At 45.5% G+C, this 26,763-nt stretch overlaps 1 protein-coding gene across 1 annotated transcript in view; it reads right to left on the reverse strand.

Moving 5' to 3' along the window:
* Positions 1-26,763, reverse strand: part of LOC106592965 (coronin-7) — a 112,266-nt gene that overhangs the window by 57,962 nt on the left and 27,541 nt on the right. Inside the window, exon 7 of the mRNA XM_045715652.1 lies at positions 23,541-23,591. Within this exon, the coding sequence (XP_045571608.1) occupies positions 23,541-23,591 (51 nt within the window). The remainder of the gene's footprint in view (positions 1-23,540; positions 23,592-26,763) is intronic.

The following is a 26,763-nucleotide window of genomic DNA, read 5'->3' on the forward strand; positions in this document are numbered from 1 at the left end:
ACAACAACTGCTCCCCAGAGCGCCGATGTCGATTAAGGCAGGCCCCCGCACCTTTCATTCAGATTTGGAAAGTATTCAGACCCCTTTACTTTTCCCACATTGCTACATTACGGCCTTATTCCAAAATGTATTAAATACGTTTTTTCCTCATCAATCTGCACACAATATCCCATAATGACAAAGCAAAAACAGGTTTTTAGAAATACCTTATTTACATAAGTATTCAGACCCTTTGATATGAGACTAGAAATTCATCTCAGGTGCATTCTGTTTCTATTGATCATCCTTGAGATGTTTCTACATCTTGATTGGAGTCAACCTGTGGTAAATTCAATTGATTGGACATGATTTGGAAAGGCACACACCTGTCTACATAGGGTACCCACAGTTGACAGTGCATGTCAGAGCAAAGACCAAGCCATGAGGTCGAAGGAATTGTCCGTAGAGCTCTGAGACAGGATTGTGTCGGTGCACAGATCTGGGGAAGGGTACAAAAACATTTCTGCAGCATTGAAGGTCCTCAAGAACACAGTGGTCTCCATCATTCTTAAATGGAAGAAGTTTGGAACCACCAAGACTCTTTCTAGAGCTGGCCGCCTGACCAAACTGAGCAATCGGGGGAGAAGAGCCTTGGTCAGGGAGGTGACCAAGAACCCGATGGTCACTCTGACAGAGCACCAGAGTTCCTCTGTGGAAATGGGAGAACCTTCCAGAAGGACAACCATCACTGCAGCACTCCACCAATCAGGCCTTTATGGTAGAGTGGCCAGACGGAACCCACTCCTCAGTAAAAGGCACATGACAGCCTGCTTGGAGTTGGCCAAAAGGCGCCCAAAGTCTCTCAGACCATGAAAAACAAGATTCTGAATGCCAAGCGTCACATCTGGAGGAAACCGGGCACTATCCCTACGGTGTGGGGATGTTTTTCAGCGGCAGGGACTGGAGACTAGTCAGGATTGAGGCAAAGATGAACGGAGCAAAGCACAGAGAGATCCTTGATGAAAACCTGCTCCAGAGCGCTCAGGACCTCAGAGGGGGAGAAGGTTCACCTTCCAACAGGACAACGACCCTAAGCACACAGCCAAGACAACGCAGGAGTGGCTTCGGGACATGTCTCTGAATGTCCTTGAGTGGCCCTGCCAGAGCCCGAACTTGAACCCAATCAAACATCTCTGGAGAGACCTGAAAATAGCTGTGTAGCAACGCTCCCATCCAACCTGACAGAGCTTGAGAGGATCTGAAGAGAAGAATGGGAGAAACTCGACAAATATAGATGTGCCAAGCTTGTAGTGTCACACCCAAGAAGACCCAAGGCTGTAATCGCTGCCAAAGGTGCTTCAACAAAGTACTGAGTAAAGGGTCTGAATACTTATGTAAATGTGATAAAAAAATATATATTATTATACATTTGTAAAAATGTATAAAAACCTGTTTTTGCTTTGTCATTATGGCGTATTGTGTGTAGATTGATGAGGGGAAAACACGATTTAATAGATTTTACTGCACTGTAGGTAGGTCTACTGTCTGTATACACCTTACATATACACCTTACACACCTGCGTCCAACTCCAGTAACAGCAATGTAATATCTACTGTACCAGCTGCATCACATCCATTTAAAATGGCCAATAATAGCCACTACATCAACCGTTATTTAGATAAGGCTGAGGGAAACAGACCTTTGGATCTGCGAGCTCTGCGGCACTCACCACAGTTACGTGATGAGTGTCGCTGAAACTAAACCCCCAAACAGCGTTACACACACAGATGGCAACAGCGCACCACAGAAGGAGGAAAATAAATCATTATAGCATGTGTATGAGAGAGTCTGGACAACTCACCACTTCAGACACACACACACACACACACACACACACACACACACACACACACACACACACACACACACACACACACACACACACACACACACACACACACACACACACACACACACACTTCCCCCCATCACATAGGGCAGAACTGAGGCCCAATTTTTATTTAACTAGGGAAGTCAGTAACCAAGGATCAGCATTGTGTGGGCTGGAGGCTGCTGTGTCTGGAGGCTGGTGTGGTGCTCTGAATTTCACAGGCCTGTCTGAGAAGTTTCACATGTGCGGCAGGCCTGTCCTGGCCATGTTTGTAGGTAGTTAACCAACAGGACTGTTATTATTACAGTCGTGGCCAAAAGTTTTGAGAATGACACAAATATTAATTTCCACAAAATTTGCTGCTTCAGTGTGTTTAGATATTTTTGTCAGATGTTATTATGGAATACTGAAGTATAAATACAAGCATTTCATAAGTGTCAAAGGCTTTTATTGACAATTACATGAAGTTGATGCAAAAAGTCAATATTTGCAGTGTTGACCCTTCTTTTTCAAGACCTCTGCAATCCACCCTGGCATGCTGTCAATTAACTTCTGGGCCACATCCTGACTAATGGCAGCATATTCTTGCATAATCAATGCTTGGAGTTTGTATGTTTTTGTTTTTCCACCCGCCTCTTGAGGATTGACCATAAGTTCTTAACGGGATTAAGGTATGGTTTCCTGGCCATGGACCCAAAATATCAATGTTTTGTTCCCTGAGCCACTTAGTTATCACTTTTGCCTTATGGCAAGGTGCTCCATCATGCTGGAAAAGGCATTGTTCGTCACCAAACTGTTCCTGGATGGTTGGGAGAAGCTCTTGGAGGATGTGTTGGTACCATTCTTTATTCATGGCTGTGTTCTTAGACAAAATTTTGAGTGGCCCACTCCCTTGGCTGAGAAGTAACCCCACACATGAATGGTCTCAGAATGCTTTACTGTTGGCATGACACAGGAATGATGGTAGCGCTGACCTTGTCTTCTCTGGACAAGCTTTTTTCCGGATGCCCCAAACAATCAGAAAGGGGATTCATCAGAGAAAATGACTTTACCCCAGTCCTCAGCAGTCCAATTCCTGTACCTTCTGAAGAATATCATTCTGTCCCTGATGTTTTTCCTGGAGAGAAGTGGCTTCTTTGCTGCCCTTCTTGACACCAGGCCATCCTCCAAAAGTCTTCACCTCACTGTGCGTGCAGATTAACTCACACCTGCCTACTGCCATTCCTAAGCAAGCTCTGTACTGGTGGTGCCCCGATCCCGCAGCTGAATGAACTTTAGGAGACGGTCCTGGCACTTGCTGGACTTTCTTGGGTGCCCTGAAGCCTTCTTCACAACAATTGAACCGCTCTCCTTGAAGTTCTTGATGATCTGATAAATGGTTGATTTAGGTGCAATCTTACTGGCAGCAATATCCTTGCCGGTGAAGCCCTTTTTGTGCAAAGCAATGATGACGGCATGTGTTTCCTTGCAGGTAACCGTGGTTGACAGAGGAAGAACAATGATTCCAAGCACCACCCTCGTTTTAAGCTTCCAGTCTGGTATTCAAACTCAATCAGCATGACAGAGTAATCTCCAGCCTTGTCCTCGTCAACACTCACACCTGTGTTAACGAGAGAATCACTGACATGATGTCAGCTGGTCCTTATGTGGCAGGGCTGAAATACAGTGGAAATGTTTTTGGGGGATTCAGTTCATTTGCATGGCAAAGAGGGACTTTGCAATAAATTGCAATTCATCTGATCACTCTTCATAACATTCTGGAGAATATGCAAATTGCCATCATACAAACTGAGGCAGCAGACTTTGTGAAAATGTATATTTGTGTCATTCTCAAAACTTTTGGCCACGACTGTACACTAGCACGTTATACGCTCACTGACTAGGTGTGTGTTATGTAGAAAACAGCAGGCTCATGAGGAAGGAATACAGGCGAGCTTCATTGCAACACCACCATTGGTTGGTCCAGCTCCACCGTGGGGTCTGCTCCCAGCTCCACCGTGGGGTCTGCTCCCAGCTCCACCGTGGGGTCTGCTCCCAGCTCCGCTCTGAGGCCCAGTGACTTAGATCTCTGATGACAGTTTAACTCTCTGAGGTGCTCAGTATTCCACCTGCCTGTCAGTATTGGTTTACCATCACCGTGATTTAGATCAAATTCCATGTCTTGTTGACACAAGAGGAAAAACCCCTAAACCACAAAAGCGACAACTCACAAACATCAGTTGACACACAGACGCATTCCCCAAACCCACACACTTCACACAAAGCACCAGTGTAATGCCTCATTACCAACACAACACAGGGGAGAGAAGATCAACAAGGAACACCGGTCACACACACACCTAGTCCAACCCAGTACACACAACCCTGGTCTGATCTCACTGTTGATGGAAAGACTGACGGAGGCTAAATGGTTTCTGGGCCCATATTCATACAGCGTCTCAAGAGTAGTGTGATCTAGGATCAGGTTCTCCCTGTCCAGATGATGGTATTCATTATGATCTAAAAAAGGCTAAACTGATTCTAGATCAGCACTAATCGTCCCAACAGCTCCAGTAACAACAGGGTGAATACAGTAGAACAGCATCATGATCTGTAGTATGGATATGAAGGATGAAGCAACGACTTTAAAAGGTAAAACATATGTATCAAGAACACATTCAGGGAGACCAATTATGTAGAATGTGGTTAAATGACAGAAACCGAGGATAATGTTGACGTGAGGTGATCTTCAACACACACAATACCACATTATTAAGACATAATGACAACAAATTCCCTCCAAAACAATAACGGCCCAAGTGAGCTGAGCTCTTACAACAGAAGAATCACACCATCCACCACATCCCCCTAAACGGCAACCTATTCCCCATCCAGGAAAAGGAATCTAATTTCAGACCCAACCCAGGAAAGCATGGCTCAGTGTGGCTCTGCCTCTGCCATCTTGGCTCCAGGTGTCGCCCACATGTTGTGCGCTAGGCTTAATTAGCTGGAAACTGACGGTCCCGAGGCTGCAAGCGCATTAATGAGCTCCTAAAACAACACACACATGTTGCAGTCAGAATCGAGCTGCGAGAGCTCTCTCCGTCTTTCTGTGCCAGCTGGCTCACACACACACACATCCCCTTGCCTCACTCCTCAAAAAGAACACTTCACCAGCATAAGCTCACTGAAACAACACACACACACACACACACACACACACACACACACACACACACACCTCTGTTCATTAGCTTAACCAGCTGGAACCTCTTCAACCCTCTCCTGAAGCCCGACCCAGACTCCCATCCTGGAGCCAACCCACTGCACTCCATTCTGTCACCTCCCCCTCTAACAGAGCTCCTCTCTGTTGGGACCAGGATCCTCCCATAATCATTAGCTGATTAGCTCACCTCCCTGCAAATACACTGACACACAAACACAATCTCATAGACACAGACCCACACACAAACGTCATGATCTCATAGAAACAAAGAAAAACATCTCTCTCTCTCAGAAAACACCTAACTTCCCAAAATGTCGTGCACACAAAGCACAGTAGTGAACGTTCTCTATTTAATTCCACATCAGAAACACTCCAACAGGCTGGGGGGCAAGGACCCTGTCATAGAATCTCGATGAATTAACACTTAACCTCTATGGGCTAGGTGGGACGCTTGCGTCCCACCTACGTAACAGCCACTGCCAGCCTGTGGCGCGATTTTCAAAACCTTAAAAATCCTATTACTTAAAAGACAAGACTCTCGTTAATCTAACCACACTGTCCGATTTCAAAAAGGCTTTACAACGAAAGCAAAACATTAGATTATGTCAGCAGAGTACCAAGCCAGAAATAATCAGACACCCATTTTTCAAGCCAGCATATAATGTCACCAAAACCCAGAAGACAGCTAAATGCAGCACTCACCTTTGATGATCTTCATCAGATGACAACCCTAGGACATTATGTTATACAATACATGCATGTTTTGTTCAATCAAGTTCATATTTATATCAAAAAACAGCTTTTTACATTAGCATGTGACGTTCAGAACTAGCATACCCCCCGCAAACTTCCGGGGAATTCGCTAACATTTTACTAAATTACTCACGATAAACGTTCACAAAAAGCATAACAATTATTTTAATAATTATAGATACAGACCTCCTCTATGCACTCAATATGTCCGATTTTAAAATAGCTTTTTGGTGAAAGCACATTTTGCAATATTCTAAGTACATAGCCCAGGCATCACGGGCTCGCTATTTAGACACCCGGCAAGTTTAGCACTCACCATAATCATATTTACTATTATAAAAGTTTGATTACCTTTTGTTGTCTTCGTCAGAATGCACACCCAGGACTGCTACTTCAATAACAAATGTTGGTTTGGTCCAAAATAATCCATCGTTATATCCGAATAGCGGCGTTTTGTTCGATGCGTTCCAGACACTATCCGAAATAGTAAAGAAGTGTCGCGCGCATGGCGCAATTCGTGACAATAAAATTCTAAATATTCCATTACCGTACTTCGAAGCATGTCAACCGCTGTTTAAAATCAATTTTTACGACATTTTTTTCGTAGAAAAGCGATAATATTCCGACAGGGAATCTCCTTTTCGGCAAACAGAGGAAAAAAATCCCAAAGGCGGGGGCGGTCGGGGTCACGCGCATAAGCCCAGTGTCCCTTGATCGGCCACTTGAGAAAGGCGATAATGTGTTTCAGCCTGGGGCTGGAATGACGACATTCTGTTTTTTCCCGGGCTCTGAGCGCCTATGGACGACGTGGGAAGTGTCACGTTAGAGCAGAGATCCTTAGTAAATGATAGAGATGGAAAAGAAGTTCAAGAAATGGTCAGACAGGCCACTTCCTGTAAAGGAATCTCTCAGGTTTTGACCTGCCATTTGAGTTCTGTTACACTCACAGACACCATTCAAACAGTTTTAGAAAATGTAGGGTGTTTTCTATCCATATGTAATAAGTATATGCATATTCTAGTTACTGGGTAGGAGTGGTAACCAGATTAAATCGGGTATGTTTTTTATCCAGCCGTGTCAATACTGCCCCCTAGCCCTAACAGGTTAAATAATAACCGGCTTCAGCACAGGGATGAATGGAATAACCATATGATGTTATTATATGACGCTGTGCAGGAAATATTTAGGACAGTAAAATCCCATCTTCATTAGACGTCATTCCTTCCATACAAGCTAGATCCTTTTAAACCAGAACTGACACTGGAGGAGAGGCAGTAGGCAGGACTGTCCCAAATGGCACCCTATTCCCTATATGGTGCACTCCTTTTCACCAGAGTACGGGCCCAGGTCAAAAGCAGTGCACTATATAGGGAATAGGGTGCCGTTTGGGACGCGGCCCAGGCAGTAATACAGGGAGCTACAGTAGGCAAGCAAAAAGAGATGGAGGGAGAATGAATGGGGCAACATCTGGGTAGAGTTAGCCGGTAGCCATTAGCAGGTCCTGCTGGAGCAGGCTCTGCTCACACTTACAGGCCTGAGGCCAAACCACACGACCAACAACATTGGACACTTTATGGAACACAAAGCCTTCACTATCTCATCCTGGAATATCCAAGGCCTGAGGTCACCTGCCTTCGGCCTAAAGAGCAGGAACCTGGACTTCAAAGAAATCGGAAATACAGACATTGTCATCCTACAAGAAACATGGTGTGGAGGAGCCGGACCCACTGGTTGCCCTCTAGGTTACAGAGAGCTGGACGCCCCATCCACCAAACTACCAGGTGTGAAACAGGGAGGGGACTCAGGGGGTATGCTAAGTTGGTATAGAGCAGACCTAACTCACTCTACTATATTAATCAAAACAGCAACATTTTACATTAGGCTAGAAATTCTAAAGGAAATGATCTCAGAGACAAAATGTCCTCCTGTGTGCTACCTATATCCCCCCACTAGAATCACCATACTTTAATGAAGACAGCTTCTCCATCCTGGAGGTGGAAAGCAACAATTTCCAGGCCCAGGGACATGTACTAGTCTGTGTCGACCTAAATGCCTGAAAACGGACAAGAACCTGACACCCTCAGCACACATAGGGACAAACACCTACCTGGAGGTGACAGCATTTCCTCCCCCATATGCCCCCCCTAGACACAACTATGACAACATAACCAACAAAAACGGGTCACAACTCCTGCAGCTCTGTCGTACGCTGGGTATGTACATAGTCAATGGTAGGCTCCGAGGGTACTCCTATGGTAGGTACACCTATAACCCATTGCCCTTTATGGTTGTGAGGTCTGGGGTCCGCTCACCAAACAAGAATTCACAAAATGGGACAAACACCAAACTCTGCATGCAGAATTCTGCAAAAATATTCTCAGTGTACAACGTAAAACACCAAATAATGCATGCAGAGCAGAATTAGGCCAATACCCACTAATTATGAAAATCCAGAAAAGAGTCGTTAAATTCTACAACCACCTAAAAGGAAGCGATTGCCAAACCTTCCATAACAAAGCCATCACCTACAGAGAGATGAACCTGGAGAAGAGTCCCCTAAGCAAGCTGGTCCTGGGGCTCTGTTCACAAACACACAGACCCCACAGAACCCCAGGACAGCAACACAATTACACCCAACCAAATCATGAGAAAACAAAAAGATAATTACTTGACACATTGGAAAGAATTTACAAAAAAACAGAGTAAACTAGAATGCTATTTGGCCCTAAACAGAGAGTACACAGTGGCAGAATACCTGACCACTGTGACTGACCCAAACTTAAGGAAAGCTTTGACTATGTACAGACTCAGTGAACATAGCCTTGCTATTGAGAAAGGCCGCCGTAGGCAGACCTGGCTCTCAAGAGAAGACGGGCTATGTGCACACTGCCCACAAAGTGAGGTGGAAACTGAGCTGCACTTCCTAACCTCCTGCCAAATGTATGACCATATTAGAGACACATATTTCCCTCAGATTAAACAGATCCACAAAGAATTTGAAAACAAACCCGATTTTGATAAACTCCCATATCTATTGGGTGAAATACCACAGTGTGCCATCACAGCAGCAAGATGTGTGACCTGTTGCCACAAGAAAAGGGCAACCAGTGAAGAACAAACACCATTGTAAATACAACCCATATTTATGTGTATTTATTTTCCCTTTTGTACTTCAACTATTTGCACATCGTTACAACACTATATATACACACATATCATATGACTTTGAAATGTCTTTATTCTTTTGGAACTTTGTGAGTGTAATATTAACTGTTAATTTTTATTTTTATTGTTTATTTCACTTTTGTATATTATCTACTTCACTTGCTTTGGCAATGTTACAATATGTTTCCCATGCCAATAAAGCCCCTTGAATTGAATGAGTGAGTGAGTGAGTGAGTGAGTGAGTGAGTGAGTGAGTGAGTGAGTGAGTGAGTGAGTGAGTGAGTGAGTGAGTGAGTGAGTGGCAAGGGGGCAACAATGGGCATGGAAAGAGAGAGAGACAGGGCAGAGGACAGGGGGTGAAGGAGGGCATGGAGAGAGAGACAGGGCAGAGGACATGGGGTGAAGGAGGGCATGGAAAGAGAGAGAGAGAGACAGGGCAGAGGACATGGGGTGAAGGAGGGCATGGAAAGAGAGAGAGAGAGAGAGAGAGAGAGAGAGAGACAGGGCAGAGGACAGGGGGTGAAGGAGGGCATGGAGAGAGAGAGAGACAGGGCAGAGGACAGGGGGTGAAGGAGGGCATGGAGAGAGAGAGAGACAGGGCAGAGGACAGGGGGGTGAAGGAGGGCATGGAGAGAGAGAGAGAGAGAGACAGGGCAGAGGACAGGGGGTGAAGGAGGGCATGGAGAGAGAGAGAGAGACAGGGCAGAGGACAGGGGGTGAAGGAGGGCATGGAGAGAGAGAGAGAGACAGGGCAGAGGACAGGGGGTGAAGGAGGGCATGGAGAGAGAGAGAGACAGGGCAGAGGACAGGGGGGTGAAGGAGGGCATGGAGAGAGAGAGAGAGACAGGGCAGAGGACAGGGGGTGAAGGAGGGCATGGAGAGAGAGAGAGAGACAGGGCAGAGGACAGGAGGTGAAGGAGGGCATGGAGAGAGAGAGAGAGACAGGGCAGAGGACAGGAGGTGAAGGAGGGCATGGAGAGAGAGAGAGAGACAGGGCAGAGGACAGGGGGTGAAGGAGGGCATGGAGAGAGAGAGAGACAGGGCAGAGGACAGGGGGTGAAGGAGGGCATGGAGAGAGAGAGAGACAGGGCAGAGGACAGGGGGGTGAAGGAGGGCATGGAGAGAGAGAGAGAGACAGGGCAGAGGACAGGGGCTGAAGGAGGGCATGGAGAGAGAGAGAGAGAGAGAGAGAGAGAGAGAGAGAGAGACACAGGGCAGAGGACAGGGGGGTGAAGGAGGGCATGGAGAGAGAGAGACAGGGCAGAGGACAGGGGGTGGAGGAGGGCATGGAGAGAGAGAGAGAGACAGGGCAGAGGACAGGGGGTGAAGGAGGGCATGGAGAGAGAGAGAGACAGGGCAGAGGACAGGGGGTGGAGGAGGGCATGGAGAGAGAGAGAGAGAGACAGGGCAGAGGACAGGGGGTGAAGGAGGGCATGGAGAGAGAGAGAGAGAGAGAGACAGGTAGTTATGAGTTATGACTGCACACACATTAAAACTAAACGCTCAAGCGGTGACCTCACAGGATAAGATGAGCTTTTTGTCCAAAACGTATCATGTTTAAAACGTCAGTATAAACCATGTCATATAGGGTTCCACGCAGGGAAGAGGGAGGTGAGGTGAGGGAACATCAATCATAAGGGTTACAGGTACTAGTCCAGATTGCAGATGTGCATCGCTTTTGATTTAGATTTCACTCTTCAGGACGAGCGTGGTAGCCTGGTCCCAGATCTGTTAGTGCAGCACAGCCAACTCCCATGGCAGCATAAACAGATCTGAGTCCAGGTTATAAGTGCAATAAAACAACGGTTCACACACCAACGCACACACGCAAATGCACACACACGTGTGCACACACACATCCATGTTAATTTGAATAGCATTATAATTGTTATACTGATTCCTTAAAAGGTCTAAATTACTTAACAGGTTCTCTTTTTTCTTCATCCAAATCATGTATTCTCACACAAACCCTCTTTCAGCGCTGCCGAAGAATGAGATGTTGATACTTCCTTGAGAATAAAAAGTGTTTAGGGTCAGAGAACGTCTAACGCCAGCACATCATGTGGTATCACGTCAACATTGTGAAACACGAAATAGAAAATCCATAAAGTACAGAATGTGAACTATCCAAGAAAATGTCAAAGCTCGTACTCAGACCTTACACACATTCCCCATTACACAAGGAATCAATCTAACCATGTTTCTAACAGTGGTTTTTAATATACCCAGTCACGCTGTCCGCTGGACTTGGGCCATCGCTGTTAAATTTCAATTCAGAAGTGGCTAGATGGTTACTATAGCAACCTTGTTAACTGTGAACTTTGTCTGAAAACAAACAGGTTTTAATAAGTGGACTGTGTGTCCAAGATTGATTCCTCTTCTCCCATTGTAAACGTGTGGGTGCGTTTCCATCAACAATTCCTCTTCCATCCCTGTTGTAAACATGTCATGGCTGAACTATCCCACAGTCTACCTACCCAGATATGGGCTTCTCTTCAACAACAATTTTGACCTCAGTTTTTCCTTTCTGGATTATAGGCTCATAGATAATACAGTTCAACAATCAATAAACACATCATGTAGTACAGTACAGTGTTGGGGAATGGAGCCACAGAGATCAGACTTAATGCTGACCTGGCATTCTGTAGTAGGGTTTAATGCTGGTACTCAGGACGGACTGCATCGCTGTGTCTCTGTAGTAGGGTTTAATGCTGGTACTCAGGACGGACTGTATCGCTGTGTCTCTGTAGTAGGGTTTAATGCTGGTAATTAGGAGGGACTGCGTCGCTGTGTCTCTGTAGTAGGGTTTAATGCTGGTACTCAGGACGGACTGCGTCGCTGTGTCTCTGTAGTAGGGTTTAATGCTGGTACTCAGGACGGACTGCATCGCTGTGTCTCTGTAGTAGGGTTTAATGCTGGTAATTAGGAGGGACTGCATCGCTGTGTCTCTGTAGTAGGGTTTAATGCTGGTAATTAGGAGGGACTGCATCGCTGTGTCTCTGTAGTAGGGTTTAATGCTGGTAATTAGGAGGGACTGCATCGCTGTGTCTCTGTAGTAGGGTTTAATGCTGGTAATTAGGAGGGACTGCATCGCTGTGTCTCTGTAGTAGGGTTTAATGCTGGTAATTAGGAGGGACTGCATCGCTGTGTCTCTGTAGTAGGGTTTAATGCTGGTACTCAGGACGGACTGTATCGCTGTGTCTCTGTAGTAGGGTTTAATGCTGGTAATTAGGAGGGACTGCATCGCTGTGTCTCTGTAGTAGGGTTTAATGCTGGTACTCAGGACGGACTGCATCGCTGTGTCTCTGTAGTAGGGTTTAATGCTGGTACTCAGGACGGACTGCATCGCTGTGTCTCTGTAGTAGGGTTTAATGCTGGTAATTAGGAGGGACTGCATCGCTGTGTCTCTGTAGTAGGGTTTAATGCTGGTACTCAGGACGGACTGCATCGCTGTGTCTCTGTAGTAGGGTTTAATGCTGGTACTCAGGACGGACTGCATCGCTGTGTCTCTGTAGTAGGGTTTAATGCTGGTACTCAGGACGGACTGCATCGCTGTGTCTCTGTAGTAGGGTTTAATGCTGGTACTCAGGACGGACTGCATCGCTGTGTCTCTGTAGTAGGGTTTAATGCTGGTAATTAGGAGGGACTGCATCGCTGTGTCTCTGTAGTAGGGTTTAATGCTGGTAATTAGGAGGGACTGTATCGCTGTGTCTCTGTAGTAGGGTTTAATGCTGGTACTCAGGACGGACTGTATCGCTGTGTCTCTGTAGTAGGGTTTAATGCTGGTAATTAGGAGGGACTGCATCGCTGTGTCTCTGTAGTAGGGTTTAATGCTGGTACTCAGGACGGACTGTATCGCTGTGTCTCTGTAGTAGGGTTTAATGCTGGTAATTAGGAGGGACTGTATCGCTGTGTCTCTGTAGTAGGGTTTAATGCTGGTAATTAGGAGGGACTGCATCGCTGTGTCTCTGTAGTAGGGTTTAATGCTGGTAATTAGGAGGGACTGCATCGCTGTGTCTCTGTAGTAGGGTTTAATGCTGGTACTCAGGACGGACTGTATCGCTGTGTCTCTGTAGTAGGGTTTAATGCTGGTAATTAGGAGGGACTGCATCGCTGTGTCTCTGTAGTAGGGTTTAATGCTGGTAATTAGGACGGACTGCATCGCTGTGTCTCTGTAGTAGGGTTTAATGCTGGTAATTAGGAGGGACTGTATCGCTGTGTCTCTGTAGTAGGGTTTAATGCTGGTAATTAGGAGGGACTGCATCGCTGTGTCTCTGTAGTAGGGTTTAATGCTGGTACTCAGGACGGACTGTATCGCTGTGTCTCTGTAGTAGGGTTTAATGCTGGTAATTAGGAGGGACTGTATCGCTGTGTCTCTGTAGTAGGGTTTAATGCTGGTAATTAGGAGGGACTGCATCGCTGTGTCTCTGTAGTAGGGTTTAATGCTGGTACTCAAGAGAGACGGTATCGCTGTAGCCACTTATGTCTTCACCCTCATGCTGAAGATGGAGATTCACATTAAAAGAGACAAAACTATGTATTTTTGTCTGTTGAACTTTGAAGGGAATTTCTCTCAAACGTGGAAGTTAAACGTTTTGTTCTTGACCTTTTAATATTTCTGATATGTCTACTATGTGTCTAACCCGGAGATTCGAGTCAAAATCAGTCTATAAGAGTCTGTGTTCGTTCATTTGTGTGTGTGCCTGCGTTCGTGTGCATGCATGTGAACATGCCTAGATGCCTGCATACACATGTCTATCCATGCATACTGCAGTAGAACTACTGCTAAGGGAATCTGCAGTATGATCTGAGCTACTTTGCGGCCAAGAGGAGTGTTTCTCCAACTCTCCCATTAGAGTCCACAAGGACGCACAGAGCTCCGAGCTTCTGGACACTGTGACATTTGTTGGTCTGATGTGATGAATAAGAGTATCTCCAGACACTGCACTTGATTCATTTATTCAATTGTTTCTTCCAATTATTGATAAACATGCACCTGTTAAGAAACTGACTCCATGGATTGATGAGAAATTGAAAAACTGTATGGGTGAAAGAGATGGGGAAATTGGAGTGACTAATAAGTCCGGCTGCACATCTAACTGGCTGACTTACTGCAAATTGACAAACGATGTGACTAAACTCAACAAAAAGAAGAGACAGTACTATGAAGCCAAGATCAATGACAAAGAATGATGGGGAAAAACTTGAGTACTTTAAATGAAATTATGGGCACAAAGACAAATTCAATCAAAAAAATGTCATTCAATCTTATTTATTTATTAAGCGTATTTATCACAAAACCATTTGATGTTGCATATTATTTTAATTATTACCTCATTGGCAGTCGTCAAACTTAGGGAGGAAATGCCAACAACAGTGAGCCATTGCATTCATGCATAAAGAAAACTAAAAAATGAAAGAAAAGCATTTTAAGTTTGAATTTTGTAAAGTTTGTGTGGGAGAGTGGAAAAATGATTGTTTTTGATGAATAATGACAAGCCTCCTGCCATTGACAACTTAGATGGAAAGCTACTGAGGATGGTATCTGACTCTATAGCCACTCCTATCTGTCATATCTTTAATCTGAGCCTAGAGGAAAGTCTTTGTCCTCAGGCCCGGAAGGAAGCCAAAGTCATTCCGCTACCCAAGAGTGGTAAAGTGGTGTTTACTGGTTCTAACAGCAGACCTATCAGCTTGTTGCTAGCTCTTAGCAAACTGTTGGGGAAAAAATGTGTTTGACCAAATACATTGCTAGTTCTCGGTAAACAAATTGACAGATTTTCAGCATACTTATAGAAAAAGGCACTCAACATGTACTGCACTGACACAAAATACTGATGATTGGTTGAAATAAATTGATAATAAGAAGACTGTGGGAACAGTACTGTTAGATCCTAGTACAGCCTTTGATATTATTCACCATAACCTCTAGTTAAGGAAACTGATGTTTTATGGCTTTTCAACCTGTGCCAAACCATGGATTCAGAGCTATATATCTAATAGAAATCAGAGGGTTTTCTTTAATGTAAAACATGTAAAGTGTGGTGTACCACATGGCAGCTCTCTAGGCCCTTTACTAGTTCTATTTTTACCAATGACCTGCCATAAGCATTAAACAAAGCCGATGTGTCCATGTATGCTGATGATTCAACCATATACATGTCAGCAACCACAGCTAATGAAGTTACTGAAACTCTTAACAAGAGGGTTGCAGTGAGTATTGGAATGGGTGGCCAGTAATAAACTGGTCCTGAACATCTCTAAAACGAAGAGCATTGTATTTGGTACAAATCATTCCCTAAGCTCTAGACCTCAGCTGAATCTGGTAATGAATGATGTGACTATTGAACAAGTTGAGGAGACTAAATGACTTGGTGTTACCTTAGATTGTAAACTGTCATGGTCAAAACATATAGATTCAATGGTTCTACAGATGGGGAGAGATCTGTCCATTATAAAGACATGCTCTGCTTTTTGACACCACACTCCAAAAAGCAAGTCCTGCAGGCTCTAGTTTCGTCTTATCTTGATTATTGTCCAGACGTGTGGTCAGGTGCTGCAAAGAAGGACCTAGTTAAGCTGCAGCTGGCCCAGAACAGAGCGCCACGTCTTGCTCTTTATTGTAATCAGAGGGCTGATATAAATACTATGCATGCCAGTCTCTCTTGGTTAAGAGTTGAGGAGAGACCGACTGCATCACTTCTTATTTTATAAGAAACAAATGTGTTGAAAATTCCAAATTGTTTGCATAGTAAACTTACACACAGCTCTGACACACTCACACACACACACACACACACACACCCCACCAGACATGCCACCAGGGGTATTTTCACAGTCCCCAAATCCAGAACAAATTCAAGAAAGCTTACAGTATTATATAGAGCCATTATTGCATGGAACTCCATTCAATCTCATATTGGTCAAATGAACAGCAAACCTGGTTTCAACAACAGATAAAGCAACACCTCACAACACCTCTCCCCTGTTAGACCTAGATAGTTTGTGTGTATGTATTAATGTGTAGGCTATGTAGTTCTGTCATGGAGCTGTTCTTGTCTATGAATGTTCTGTATGTTCATGTCTCATGTTCTGTGTGGACCCCAGGAAGAGTAGCTGCTGCTTTCGCAACAGGTAATGGGGATCCTAATAAAATACCAAATACAAAAATACATCATAATCAAGGGACAACAACAACGGAAGGAGGACAAAACCAGTTGTGAAATGTATTGGTTAGGTTCTCGTCCCCTCCCTCCCTATACCCCACCTCTTCTATTTCACAGCTCTTCCCTCTGGCCCAAAACAATAATACTGTAATACTGTATAAGTTACTCTAGCAGCAGTCAGCCACAGAGCCTCATTGTCATGGCTGCCAGAGTCCACACTGCCTGGAAGCTAGCCCACCGTGCCCACTGCTAGTTTGGACTTCCTGTAATGACAAATGTGAGGCTGAATGACCATGAGATCCAAATGCGCGCGCACACGCACACACACACACACACACACACACACACACACACACACACACACACACACCTCCTATAATGAAAAATAAAGATTCTAAGCAGTCACACACACACGGACACACACACAGCCTGTATGTTTAAAGTAACAGGGGAGAGTGGGTAGAGAGAGGGGAGTGTCCGGTCTCAGTAGTGCAGTTGACTGGTGTGTTTTCACTCCTTTGCCCTGCCCGCTCTCTCCTCCAAAACCCATTCCAGGTCATCTCTAATTTCACCAAAAGCAGCAGAAGCCCAAATGGAGGAATCTGGCCTCCTAGAAGCCAGAGAAACCATTCCCTTTCCTGTCTCCCTCTCTCCTCTTCCCTGCCAGGGACCACAGCCTCCGAATCTGCAGCCAGCTCTGGCCCAAAAGTATGAGGAGTATTTTCAGCTCTGTAATTCCAACACACACACGGATGGGACACAAACACAGGCACGTGCACCACACCAAACCTTGTAACTAAGTATGGGCAGGGAAGAGGCCTCGCTAGGGAGGTCAGTAGATGCCTCTAGGAAGGGAAACTAGACGGACATTTTGGGGATGATTAGGGAAAGTACAAAGCCATGGGGAGAGCCAGATAAATATCAGGTGTTTCTATAAGAAAACCAAAAATAAGGGATAGTAACAAGCACTGAAAGGTAGTCAAATGTAAAATAAGGGTGTTTTCACATAGAATCCTCTTTAAAAGAACCAATCTCAGTCCTCTTTAAAGTGACTCAGTCCTCTTTGGATTCACATTGCTATGTGTAGAAGGGAACCAAGATCATTTTACAACATTCACACAATACACTTTTTTACAAACTGCAGGACAAGCCATTTAATCAGAACGTGTTATTGGACTTACATTTTGGAAGCTAATAGATTACAATTATTATGTCTCATGAACGCAATCAGACGATACAATTAACAGGAAAATATTATCGGTAACAGAATAAATAGCAGAAGAATAACTGCAGATTAAATCATGCTGTAATTGAAAATTGTACACCCAATGCAGGCTACTGCCCCTTAAATAAGAACTAGAATTGATTTTGGTGATTCTCACCAAATATGTTGTGGTCTTCTCACACTATTCAAACCCCCACAATCGAATAAACAGCTTAAGATCTCTCTTAGCCTACAGGACCGAGTTAGGGAAGCCCAGATCTAGTGTGTGGTGCGAGAATAATGACAACTCAGACCACATCTCGAGATGGTCTCAGTTCAGTTCTCTTCGGAGGCTCTTTGAGGGGTCTGAGTTCCTTTGGAGTCTTCACACTGCACAAAAAATTAAGTGAACCGCACTGACTGTACAAAAATTGTCTGAAAGGGACTAAGTGGAAAACATCCAAAGATCAAAACGACACGTTTCAGCTGTGAGAGATTCTGAGAAAGACAAACACACACAACCTGTGCCAGTTATCTAAATGTACACTACGTGCGCGCGCCTGCACACACACGCACAGTTGGAATACGGCTCTTCCTGTCCGAAGCTTAAATTACCCAGTAAGCTCTCTTTCCCCATAAATACAGCAAAAATCACAGCTACAATTACTGTCTCTATATTTACTCCACCTGCCTGTAAGGGAACATAATCATGTCCATCCTAACCTTAGCCAGAACCTTATGCCTAAACCTACCCCTAAATTAAGAGCAAAACACACATTTTCGATTTCATACATTTTCCCGATAAAGCGCATTTTGACTTGGCAGCTTGGCCATAGTGGGAACCAGAGAGATGGTGGTTTACTGTAGCTACAAGCTGGGTGGAAGCTACATGTAGCATGGTTGCCCCATATGGTTATGCTTTAGCAAGCAAACTGCCGTAACGAAGGTTAAGGCTTTAGAAATAGTAGCCTAAAGCACACCCAAGTTTGGCATCTCGGCTACGGTGGAACTAGCCTGGTCCCAGATCTGTTTGTGCCATCTTGCAAACTCACATGGTCATTGTCATGCCAAATGAACATAGCAACAGGTTTGGCATCCAGGCTAGGGTTGAACAGGACACATCAACAATCTGCTCCATATGTCCCTGGATGGTACTGTACTGAATGAAAGCTATCCCGGTCAACAGTGCTTTAGCAAGCAAACTCCTCTAACAACCACTTCACCCAGGTTTGGCTAGGGGTGGAATCAGGACACGCTCCAAGATATAGCCCTGGATGGTACTGCTGCACTGAACGCCTGCTGAATGATGACATGATTTGTTTAGTGAAGTCAAAACACTTCATCACTTCTCACCTCCTTTAGAGGAGATCCTCCATTTAATAGTTACCAACTTTCCTCCAGACCTGGGTTCAAACATTATCAAAATTATTTCAAATACTAGATTATGTGCTAGATTGAGCTTGTCTGGCATAATGGGTCAATAGACTAGTCCCAAAAGTATAAACCATGCCCATTTTGCACTCCACGCAGGCTAGAGCAAAAATGTGTATATAGCCTCGTTATTGTTATTTATTGTGTTAGAAAATTAGCAAATGGAAAACACTTTTTTTTAACTTTGCATTGTTGGAAAAGGGCTCGTAAGTAAGCATGGTAAAGTCTACATCTGTTGTATTCGCCGCATATGACAATTTGATTTGATTTGAAAGCGTTTTAACCAGGGCGGCTTTCCTCCGACAGAGGATTGTGGTGCAGTGTTCCGTGGCCTCAGTTGATGAGGAAACAATGGCTCAGTCTGGCAGGAAGACAAAAACATAGTTATCTATGAGGTTAGCAACATACACTGAGGCAAAGTTGAGACCGTTCTGAGACTGGTACTGTTTATATTGTGGCCTCGCCGGCAATTCGCTTCCATTCAAATCATGACAGAACAGACAGAGTTGTTACAATGCATTGTGGGGGAAGAAGACAAGACAGATACCCTAGTGGAATGCATCTTAAAGACCCACTGTATAATTTAAAACAAGGAAACCGGAGCCCCACCACTTGATTTGATATAAACCTCAGAGATGGGGCTGGAGAAATGTTACCACTTAAAATCATAGATGGAGCTTTGGACAGCATGAATAACAGATATCCTTCAACAACCAATGAGTATCATTCATTTAAAATATCAAAACTGTTAATATCAGTGCCCCTTTAAGTTTGACATAAACAAAAAATCAATCTGGGGGCATCACAAAGACATCTGGGGGCATCAGTAAGACATCTGAGGGCATCATAAAGACATCTGGGGGCATCACAAAGACATCTGGGGGCATCACAAAGACATCTGGGGGCATCACAAAGACATCTGGGGGCATCACAAAGACATCTGAGGGCATCACAAAGACATCTGAGGGCATCACAAAGACATCTGAGGGCATCACAAAGACATCTGAGGGCATCACAAAGACATCTGGGGGCATCACAAAGACATCTGAGGGCATCACAAAGACATCTGGGGGCATCATAAAGACATCTGGGGGCATCACAAAGACATCAGGGGGCATCACAAAGACATCTGGGGGACATCACAAAGACATCTGGGGGACATCACAAAGACATCTGGGGGACATCATAAAGACATCTGGGGGACATCATAAAGACATCTGGGGGCATCACAAAGACATCTGGGGGCATCACAAAGACATCTGGGGGCATCACAAAGACATCTGGGGGCATCACAAAGACATCTGGGGGCATCACAAAGACATCTGGGGGCATCACAAAGACATCTGGGGGCATCACAAAGACATCTGGGGGCATCACAAAGACATCTGGGTGCATCACAAAGACATCTGGGGGACATCATAAAGACATCTGGGGGACATCACAAAGACATCTGGGGGACATCACAAAGACATCTGGGGGCATCACAAAGACATCTGGGGGCATCACAAAGACATCTGGGGGCATCACAAAGACATCTGGGGGCATCACAAAGACATCTGGGGGCATCACAAAGACATCTGGGGGCATCACAAAGACATCTGGGGGCATCACAAAGACATCTGGGGGCATCACAAAGACATCTGGGGGCATCACAAAGACATCTGGGGCATCAGACATCTGGGGGCATCAGACATCTGGGGGCATCACAAAGACATCTGGGGGCATCACAAAGACATCTGGGGGCATCACAAAGACATCTGGGGCATCAGACATCTGGGGGCATCACAAAGACATCTGGGGGCATCACAAAGACATCTGGGGGCATCACAAAGACATCTGGGGGCATCACAAAGACATCTGGGGGCATCACAAAGACATCTGGGGGCATCACAAAGACATCTGGGGGCATCAGACATCTGGGGGCATCACAAAGACATTAAAACCAGTCGGTTTCCCCCAGATTTCATTGTGATGCAGCGAATGTCTGTCAGATCCCCAGTGTTAACTGAAATGTAATGCTGTGTGTAATGCTGTGTTTTACAGTACTCTGAGACCCATGTATACATTAGATTCACACCCTCGATCGGTCCAATTACCAGCCTCATTGTGTTTGTCCCAAATGCCCCCCTTTCTCCTACATAGTGCACTACTTTTGGGCCCTGGTCAGAAGTAGTGCACTATAAAGAGAATAGGGTGCCATTTGGAACACCAGCTGTGTGTTAGGATGAACCACTGCTCTGCTTGTTAAAGTCTACTCTACCACCCAGCATGGTGTTAATGGGAGTGGCGCTCCTTCTCTCGTTCTCCAGAGAGACATCTGAAAGCTGTCAAGGGGGCTGAGATGATGGGGCTGGGGCTTTCTGGTTAACTATAGCACACATAGCAGGTCCTCTTGATGAATATGAAAGTGTAAGTGTAAGTGTGTGTGTGTGTGTGTCCGAAGCCGTGGGTTCTGAGTTGCAGACATGTGGACCCTTCAAAAAGTCTTACTCCGATCCAAGCTAACGAGCAAGAACCCTTAAATGAGCAAACTGAAAACATTCCAGCAGGTTTTACTTCGGTTTCACAATGTTCTTTATCCAAACGCATCGAGAGATCTAAGGAATTCTGAGTCATGTGAGTAGCAGTTCATTTCTAACAACAGTCCCATTGCCAAACGCAACCAATGGAGGGGAACTGAAGTAATAGTCCATGGGAGTGCTGTCCTGTTGTTGAAAAGCTGGAGATGTTTCCAGAAAGGTTCTCCAGTGTCTGACAGATTGACACACCTGAGGTAAATATTGAACTGGAGGGTTCAACCACTTGGACTGGAGCCAGTTATCCTCTCTCACATTGATTAAGCAAACACGCTAACAGTAAAAATGACACACACACACAGACAGAGACTCATGTACACAAAGCCCAAGGCCACGTACAGAATAATCCATATGTAACTTTTCTCAACTTCCTTTCTGAGAAGGCACCTGACGTCAGTCGGCACAGAGGCCTCTGAAACAGTCATCCTTTTACAAAGGTGTCAGAGCCACACACACACACACACACACACACACACACACACACACACACACCCCTCTTTGGCAGTGATCTGTCCTCCAGGTATTTACACCCAGGCGGTGTGTAATATTTAATCTGCTGGCTAGAGCATGTATTGTTTTTCCAGCCAGTCTCTGTTTACAGATGACAGAGGGAGACTAACACAGGGACTATATCACTAATGAAATCTCTCTGTTTACAGATGACAGAGGGAGACTAACACAGGGACTATATCACTAATGAAATCTCTCTGTTTACAGATGACAGAGGGAGACTAACACAGGGACTATAACACTAATGACATCTCTCTGTTTACAGATGACAGAGGGAGATTAACACAGGAACTATAACACTAATGACATCTCTCCGTTTACAGATGGCAGAGGGAGACTAACACAGGGACTATATCACTAATGACATCTCTCTGTTTACAGATGACAGAGGGAGACTAACACAGGAACTATAACACTAATGAAATCTCTCTGTTTACAGATGACAGAGGGAGACTAACACAGGGACTATATCACTAATGAAATCTCCCTGTTTACAGATGACAGAGGGAGACTAACACAGGGACTATATCACTAATGAAAGCTGCCAAAATGTGAGAGAATAATTTCTCAATGTTGCAAACCCTCCTCTGTGTGTGTGTGTGTGTGTGTGTGTGTGTGTGCCCCCTCCTCAATTCCACTCAAGTCCTCATTCCTGCTGGTTGTGATGGAGTACTATTGGAAAGGAAAGGGGGATACCTAGTCAGTAGTACAACTGAATGCTTTCAACTGAAATGTTTCTTCCGCATGTAACCCAACCCCTCTGAATCAGAGAGGTGCGAGGGGGATGCCTTAATCGACATCCACGTCTCCCGCGCCTGGGGAACAGTGGGTTAACTGCCTTGCTCAGGGTTGATTGGCCAAAAGCCATCGTCAACAACTCCGATAAATCCCAGTAAGGAAGTAACCAGTGGTCACAGAGGTTCAAGGTCACACCAACTCATACAACACCATTCATGATGTTTCCCTTGGTTCCCACGGGTAACCAGCTTGTGTACCGTTCTAATGAATCAATACTTAGATAAATCAGGGAGAAGGGACAGCGGTGAGAGCTTTGGACCAAAGCCACCATGTTTTTCAGTAGGACTAGGACATCTCACCCCGCTCCACGGTGAAGTTTCCCCTAGGTACAGATCTGGGATCAGCTTCCCCTCAACCAATCCTAATCTTAACCATAAGTGGAGAAAATGCACAACTGACCAAAGACCAGCATGTAGGGGCAGGTTCACCCTACACCGTCCCACCACAGCGTGGGGCTAGGCCTAGACTGACAGGGCAGCTTCCAGAGGGAAGGGTAAGGAGAGCAGCCATTAGAAATCGACACAGAGAAGGAGAAGATGGAGAGCTGACTGTGCCGGAGGTTGTCCATCTAGTGAAGTGTTAGACAGAGACACACAGAGTAACACGCTTTAACCCTCTGATACCTGGTCCGGCAGGCTGACCTCCGCTGACCTCCAGGACAAAGTCACAGAGAGCCAGGTCCTACTCCCACTGCAGGTCACAGTCATACAGACGGTATCCCCCCTGTCCACTGTTAATCTACCCATTCATACTATGAGCTCTGTCAAGCAGCATACATTCACTGGATGGATGGCAATGAATGATGCTTCTGGTTAGTTCTTGTGGGTTAGGAGAGATGTGGAGTCCAGTAGAGGGACTTACCTGAACAGGTGTCAGCTGGGCTCTTGGGTCAAAGACTCGCAGCTTTTTGTCCTAGAAAACAGAGGAGAGGAAAGATGTGTATTTGGGTTACTTGGAAAATGACACAGAAGTACTTAAATCAACGCCACAAAACAATATTGACAGATCTTTAGATTTGAATCAGAAGCCCAGACTGATTGTCTTGTAAATCATGACAGGCATATGGAACTGGACCACACCAGAACCTGTTAGCATGGTCTTAAACAGTGCAACCACAGCATTCTCCTGGTATTTGTAGAAGCCAATCATGATTACAGTGAACCACTATAAAATCTTGAAATAACTTCCCATTGTCAGTAATTTCATGGACTATTTCATTTCAGCTGACACCAATACACTCACTGGACAGTTTATTAGGTACAACACTCCGTTCACAAAAATGCTTTTGCTCCTACAGACAATGAGTCACGTGGCCGTGGCTTGCTGTATAAAACAGGCAGACAGGCATCGAGGCATTCAGTGGGCAAAGCCAGTGTCCTAAGTGACTTTGAGCGTGGTATGATCATCGGTGCAAGGCGCGCACCAGTTCCAGTCTCTCAGAAACGTCCGGCAACCTGGCCTTTTCAAGGCGCAGTACAATAATAACAGCAGTACAACTCATCGGTCCTTGTCACAGATGGGCTACTGCAGCAGACGACCACACCGGGTTCCACTCCTATCAGCTAAAAACATGAAGAAGTGGCTCCAGTGGGGACGTGATCATCAACACTGGACAACTGAGGAGTGGAAAAACATTGCCTGGTCCGACGAATCCCAGTTCCTGTTTTATCATGCTGACAGCAGAGTTAGGATTGGCGTAAGCAGCATGAGTCCAGGGCCCCACCCTGCCTGGTGTCAACGGTACAGGCTGGTGGTGGTGGTGTAATGGTGTGGGTGGTGTAATGGTGTGGGGAATGTTTTCCTGGCACATGTTAGGTCCTTTGATACCAATTGAGCAATGTTTCCATTCCCCAAAGAATTCAGGCTGTTCTGGAAGCAAAGGGAGTTCTGACCCGGTACGAGATGGGTGTACCTACTAAACTTTCCTCTGAGTGTATTAAAAACAAAAAAAATAAGTTAAGTGAGAAGTAGGGGGATTGGTTTGAAGCCAAAAAAGCGGCGCAGGTCCTAATCCAGGCACTTGTCATCTCCCGTCTGGATTATTGCAACTCGCTGTTGGCTGGGCTCCCTGCCTGTGCCATTAAACCCCTACAACTCATCCAGAACGCCGCAGCCCGTCTGGTGTTCAACCTTCCCAAGTTCTCTCACGTCACCCCGCTCCTCCGCTCTCTCCACTGGCTTCCAGTCGAAGCTCGCATCCGCTACAAGACCATGGTGCTTGCCTACGGAGCTGTGAAGGGAACGGCACCTCCATACCTTCAGGCTCTGATCAGGCCCTACACCCAAACAAGGGCACTCCGTTCATCCACCTCTGGCCTGCTCGCCTCCCTACCTCTGAGGAAGCACAGTTCCCGCTCAGCCCAGTCAAAACTGTTCGCTGCTCTGGCACCCCAATGGTGGAACAAGCTCCCTCACGACGCCAGGACAGCGGAGTCAATCACCACCTTCCGGAGACACCTGAAACCCCACCTCTTTAAGGAATACCTGGGATAGGATAAAGTAATCCTTCTAACCCCCCCCTTAAAAGATTTAGATGCACTTTTGTAAAGTGGTTGTTCCACTGGATATCATAAGGTGAATGCACAAATTTGTAAGTCGCTCTGGATAAGAGCGTCTGCTAAATGACTTAAATGTAAATGTAAATGTAAATAAGAAATTCACATGAGCACCACAATGCCTACTCCACCCATGCTCTACCAAGGATTTCCAGCACACAGCTTTAACCAACTACTGTAGGTATGTTGGTCTATTGTACTTCAAACAATGTGTATGTAGGTTGCTTAGGATTCAAACCTTCTCTGACTACATCACAGCAGCCAGAAGTTACAGCAGACTATGTAACTGCAGCCACAAGGTGTTCCTGACCATGTGGTCTGAACCGGTAAAACTCTGAGCCCTGTATATGTATCAGATCTGACTGATCCTCTGAGCCCTTTTCCATAGAACATCTCAGAGTAGGAGATGCTGATCTAGGATCAGGCCCTACGTGTCCATATAATGGTAGTCATTCTGATCTAAAAGGAAAAACTTATCCTAGATCAGCACTCCCACTCTGAGACGCTTTATGAATCATAGAGCAGTAATTCAGTGATCCGTCCTTGCCCTATTGTGTGTGTCCCAACCCCCCTTTACCTTGCCCCCCCTTCACTTCACCCCCACTGGCCCTCAGCATACGGCAGTAATCAGGCCAAACAATCAGAGGGGATCCTCTGTGATTGAGAGGAAATGGGGTGTAATGGGAACGGGCTGTGGCCGGGGACACTCTTGTCCTGGTGTGTGTGTGTGTGTGTGTGTGTGTGTGTGTGTGTGTGTGTATGTGTGTAGTGTGTATGTGTGTGTGTGTGTGTGCCACTCAGTATGACAGAGGGCTCAGATATCACAGTGAAACACTGACAGAAACATACAGGTAACAACTGTAATAACCCTCAGACCAAACACAACCCCACCAAGACATCAACACACGTCAGAAAGAATCAGGGCAATGACACTGACTGATACAAGGACTCAGGTTTTTGTGCACTTACACAGTGAAAACACACACACACACACACACACACACACACACACACACACACACACACACACACACACACACACACACACACACACACACACACACACACACACACACACACACACACACACACACACACACACACACACACACAAAAAATCAGAAAACAGACAGGCATTAACCTTTCTGTGAGACACACACACACCCCAGCTGAAATCAAAGTTGAAGAAAGTGATTGTTGAGAGGAAGGGTTTCCCCTGGCCTTGCCTTCAAAGACCCAGTTCAAAGTGTGTGTGTGTGTGTGTGTGTGTGTGTGTGTGTGGTGTGTGGTGTGTGTGTGTGTGTGTGTTTTCCCCCAGCAGTGCCCACTTCAGATGATGGATTTATTTGCTGTTTACTGCTTGAAATAACAAACAGGGGTTTTCCTAATTGTAAAGCGCTGTGTGTGTGTGTGTGTGTGTGTGTGTGTGTGTGTGGTGACGGCCCACCCACAGGTTAGTTTAGCCTAAGGCTGTGGCATTGGGCCTCTGTGACCCAGGATTAAGCCAGGGCTCAGAGACCACAGTGCCA

The sequence above is a fragment of the Salmo salar genome, chromosome ssa03 (genome assembly GCF_905237065.1).
Source record: "Salmo salar chromosome ssa03, Ssal_v3.1, whole genome shotgun sequence".
Taxonomy (NCBI): Eukaryota; Metazoa; Chordata; class Actinopteri; order Salmoniformes; family Salmonidae; genus Salmo; species Salmo salar.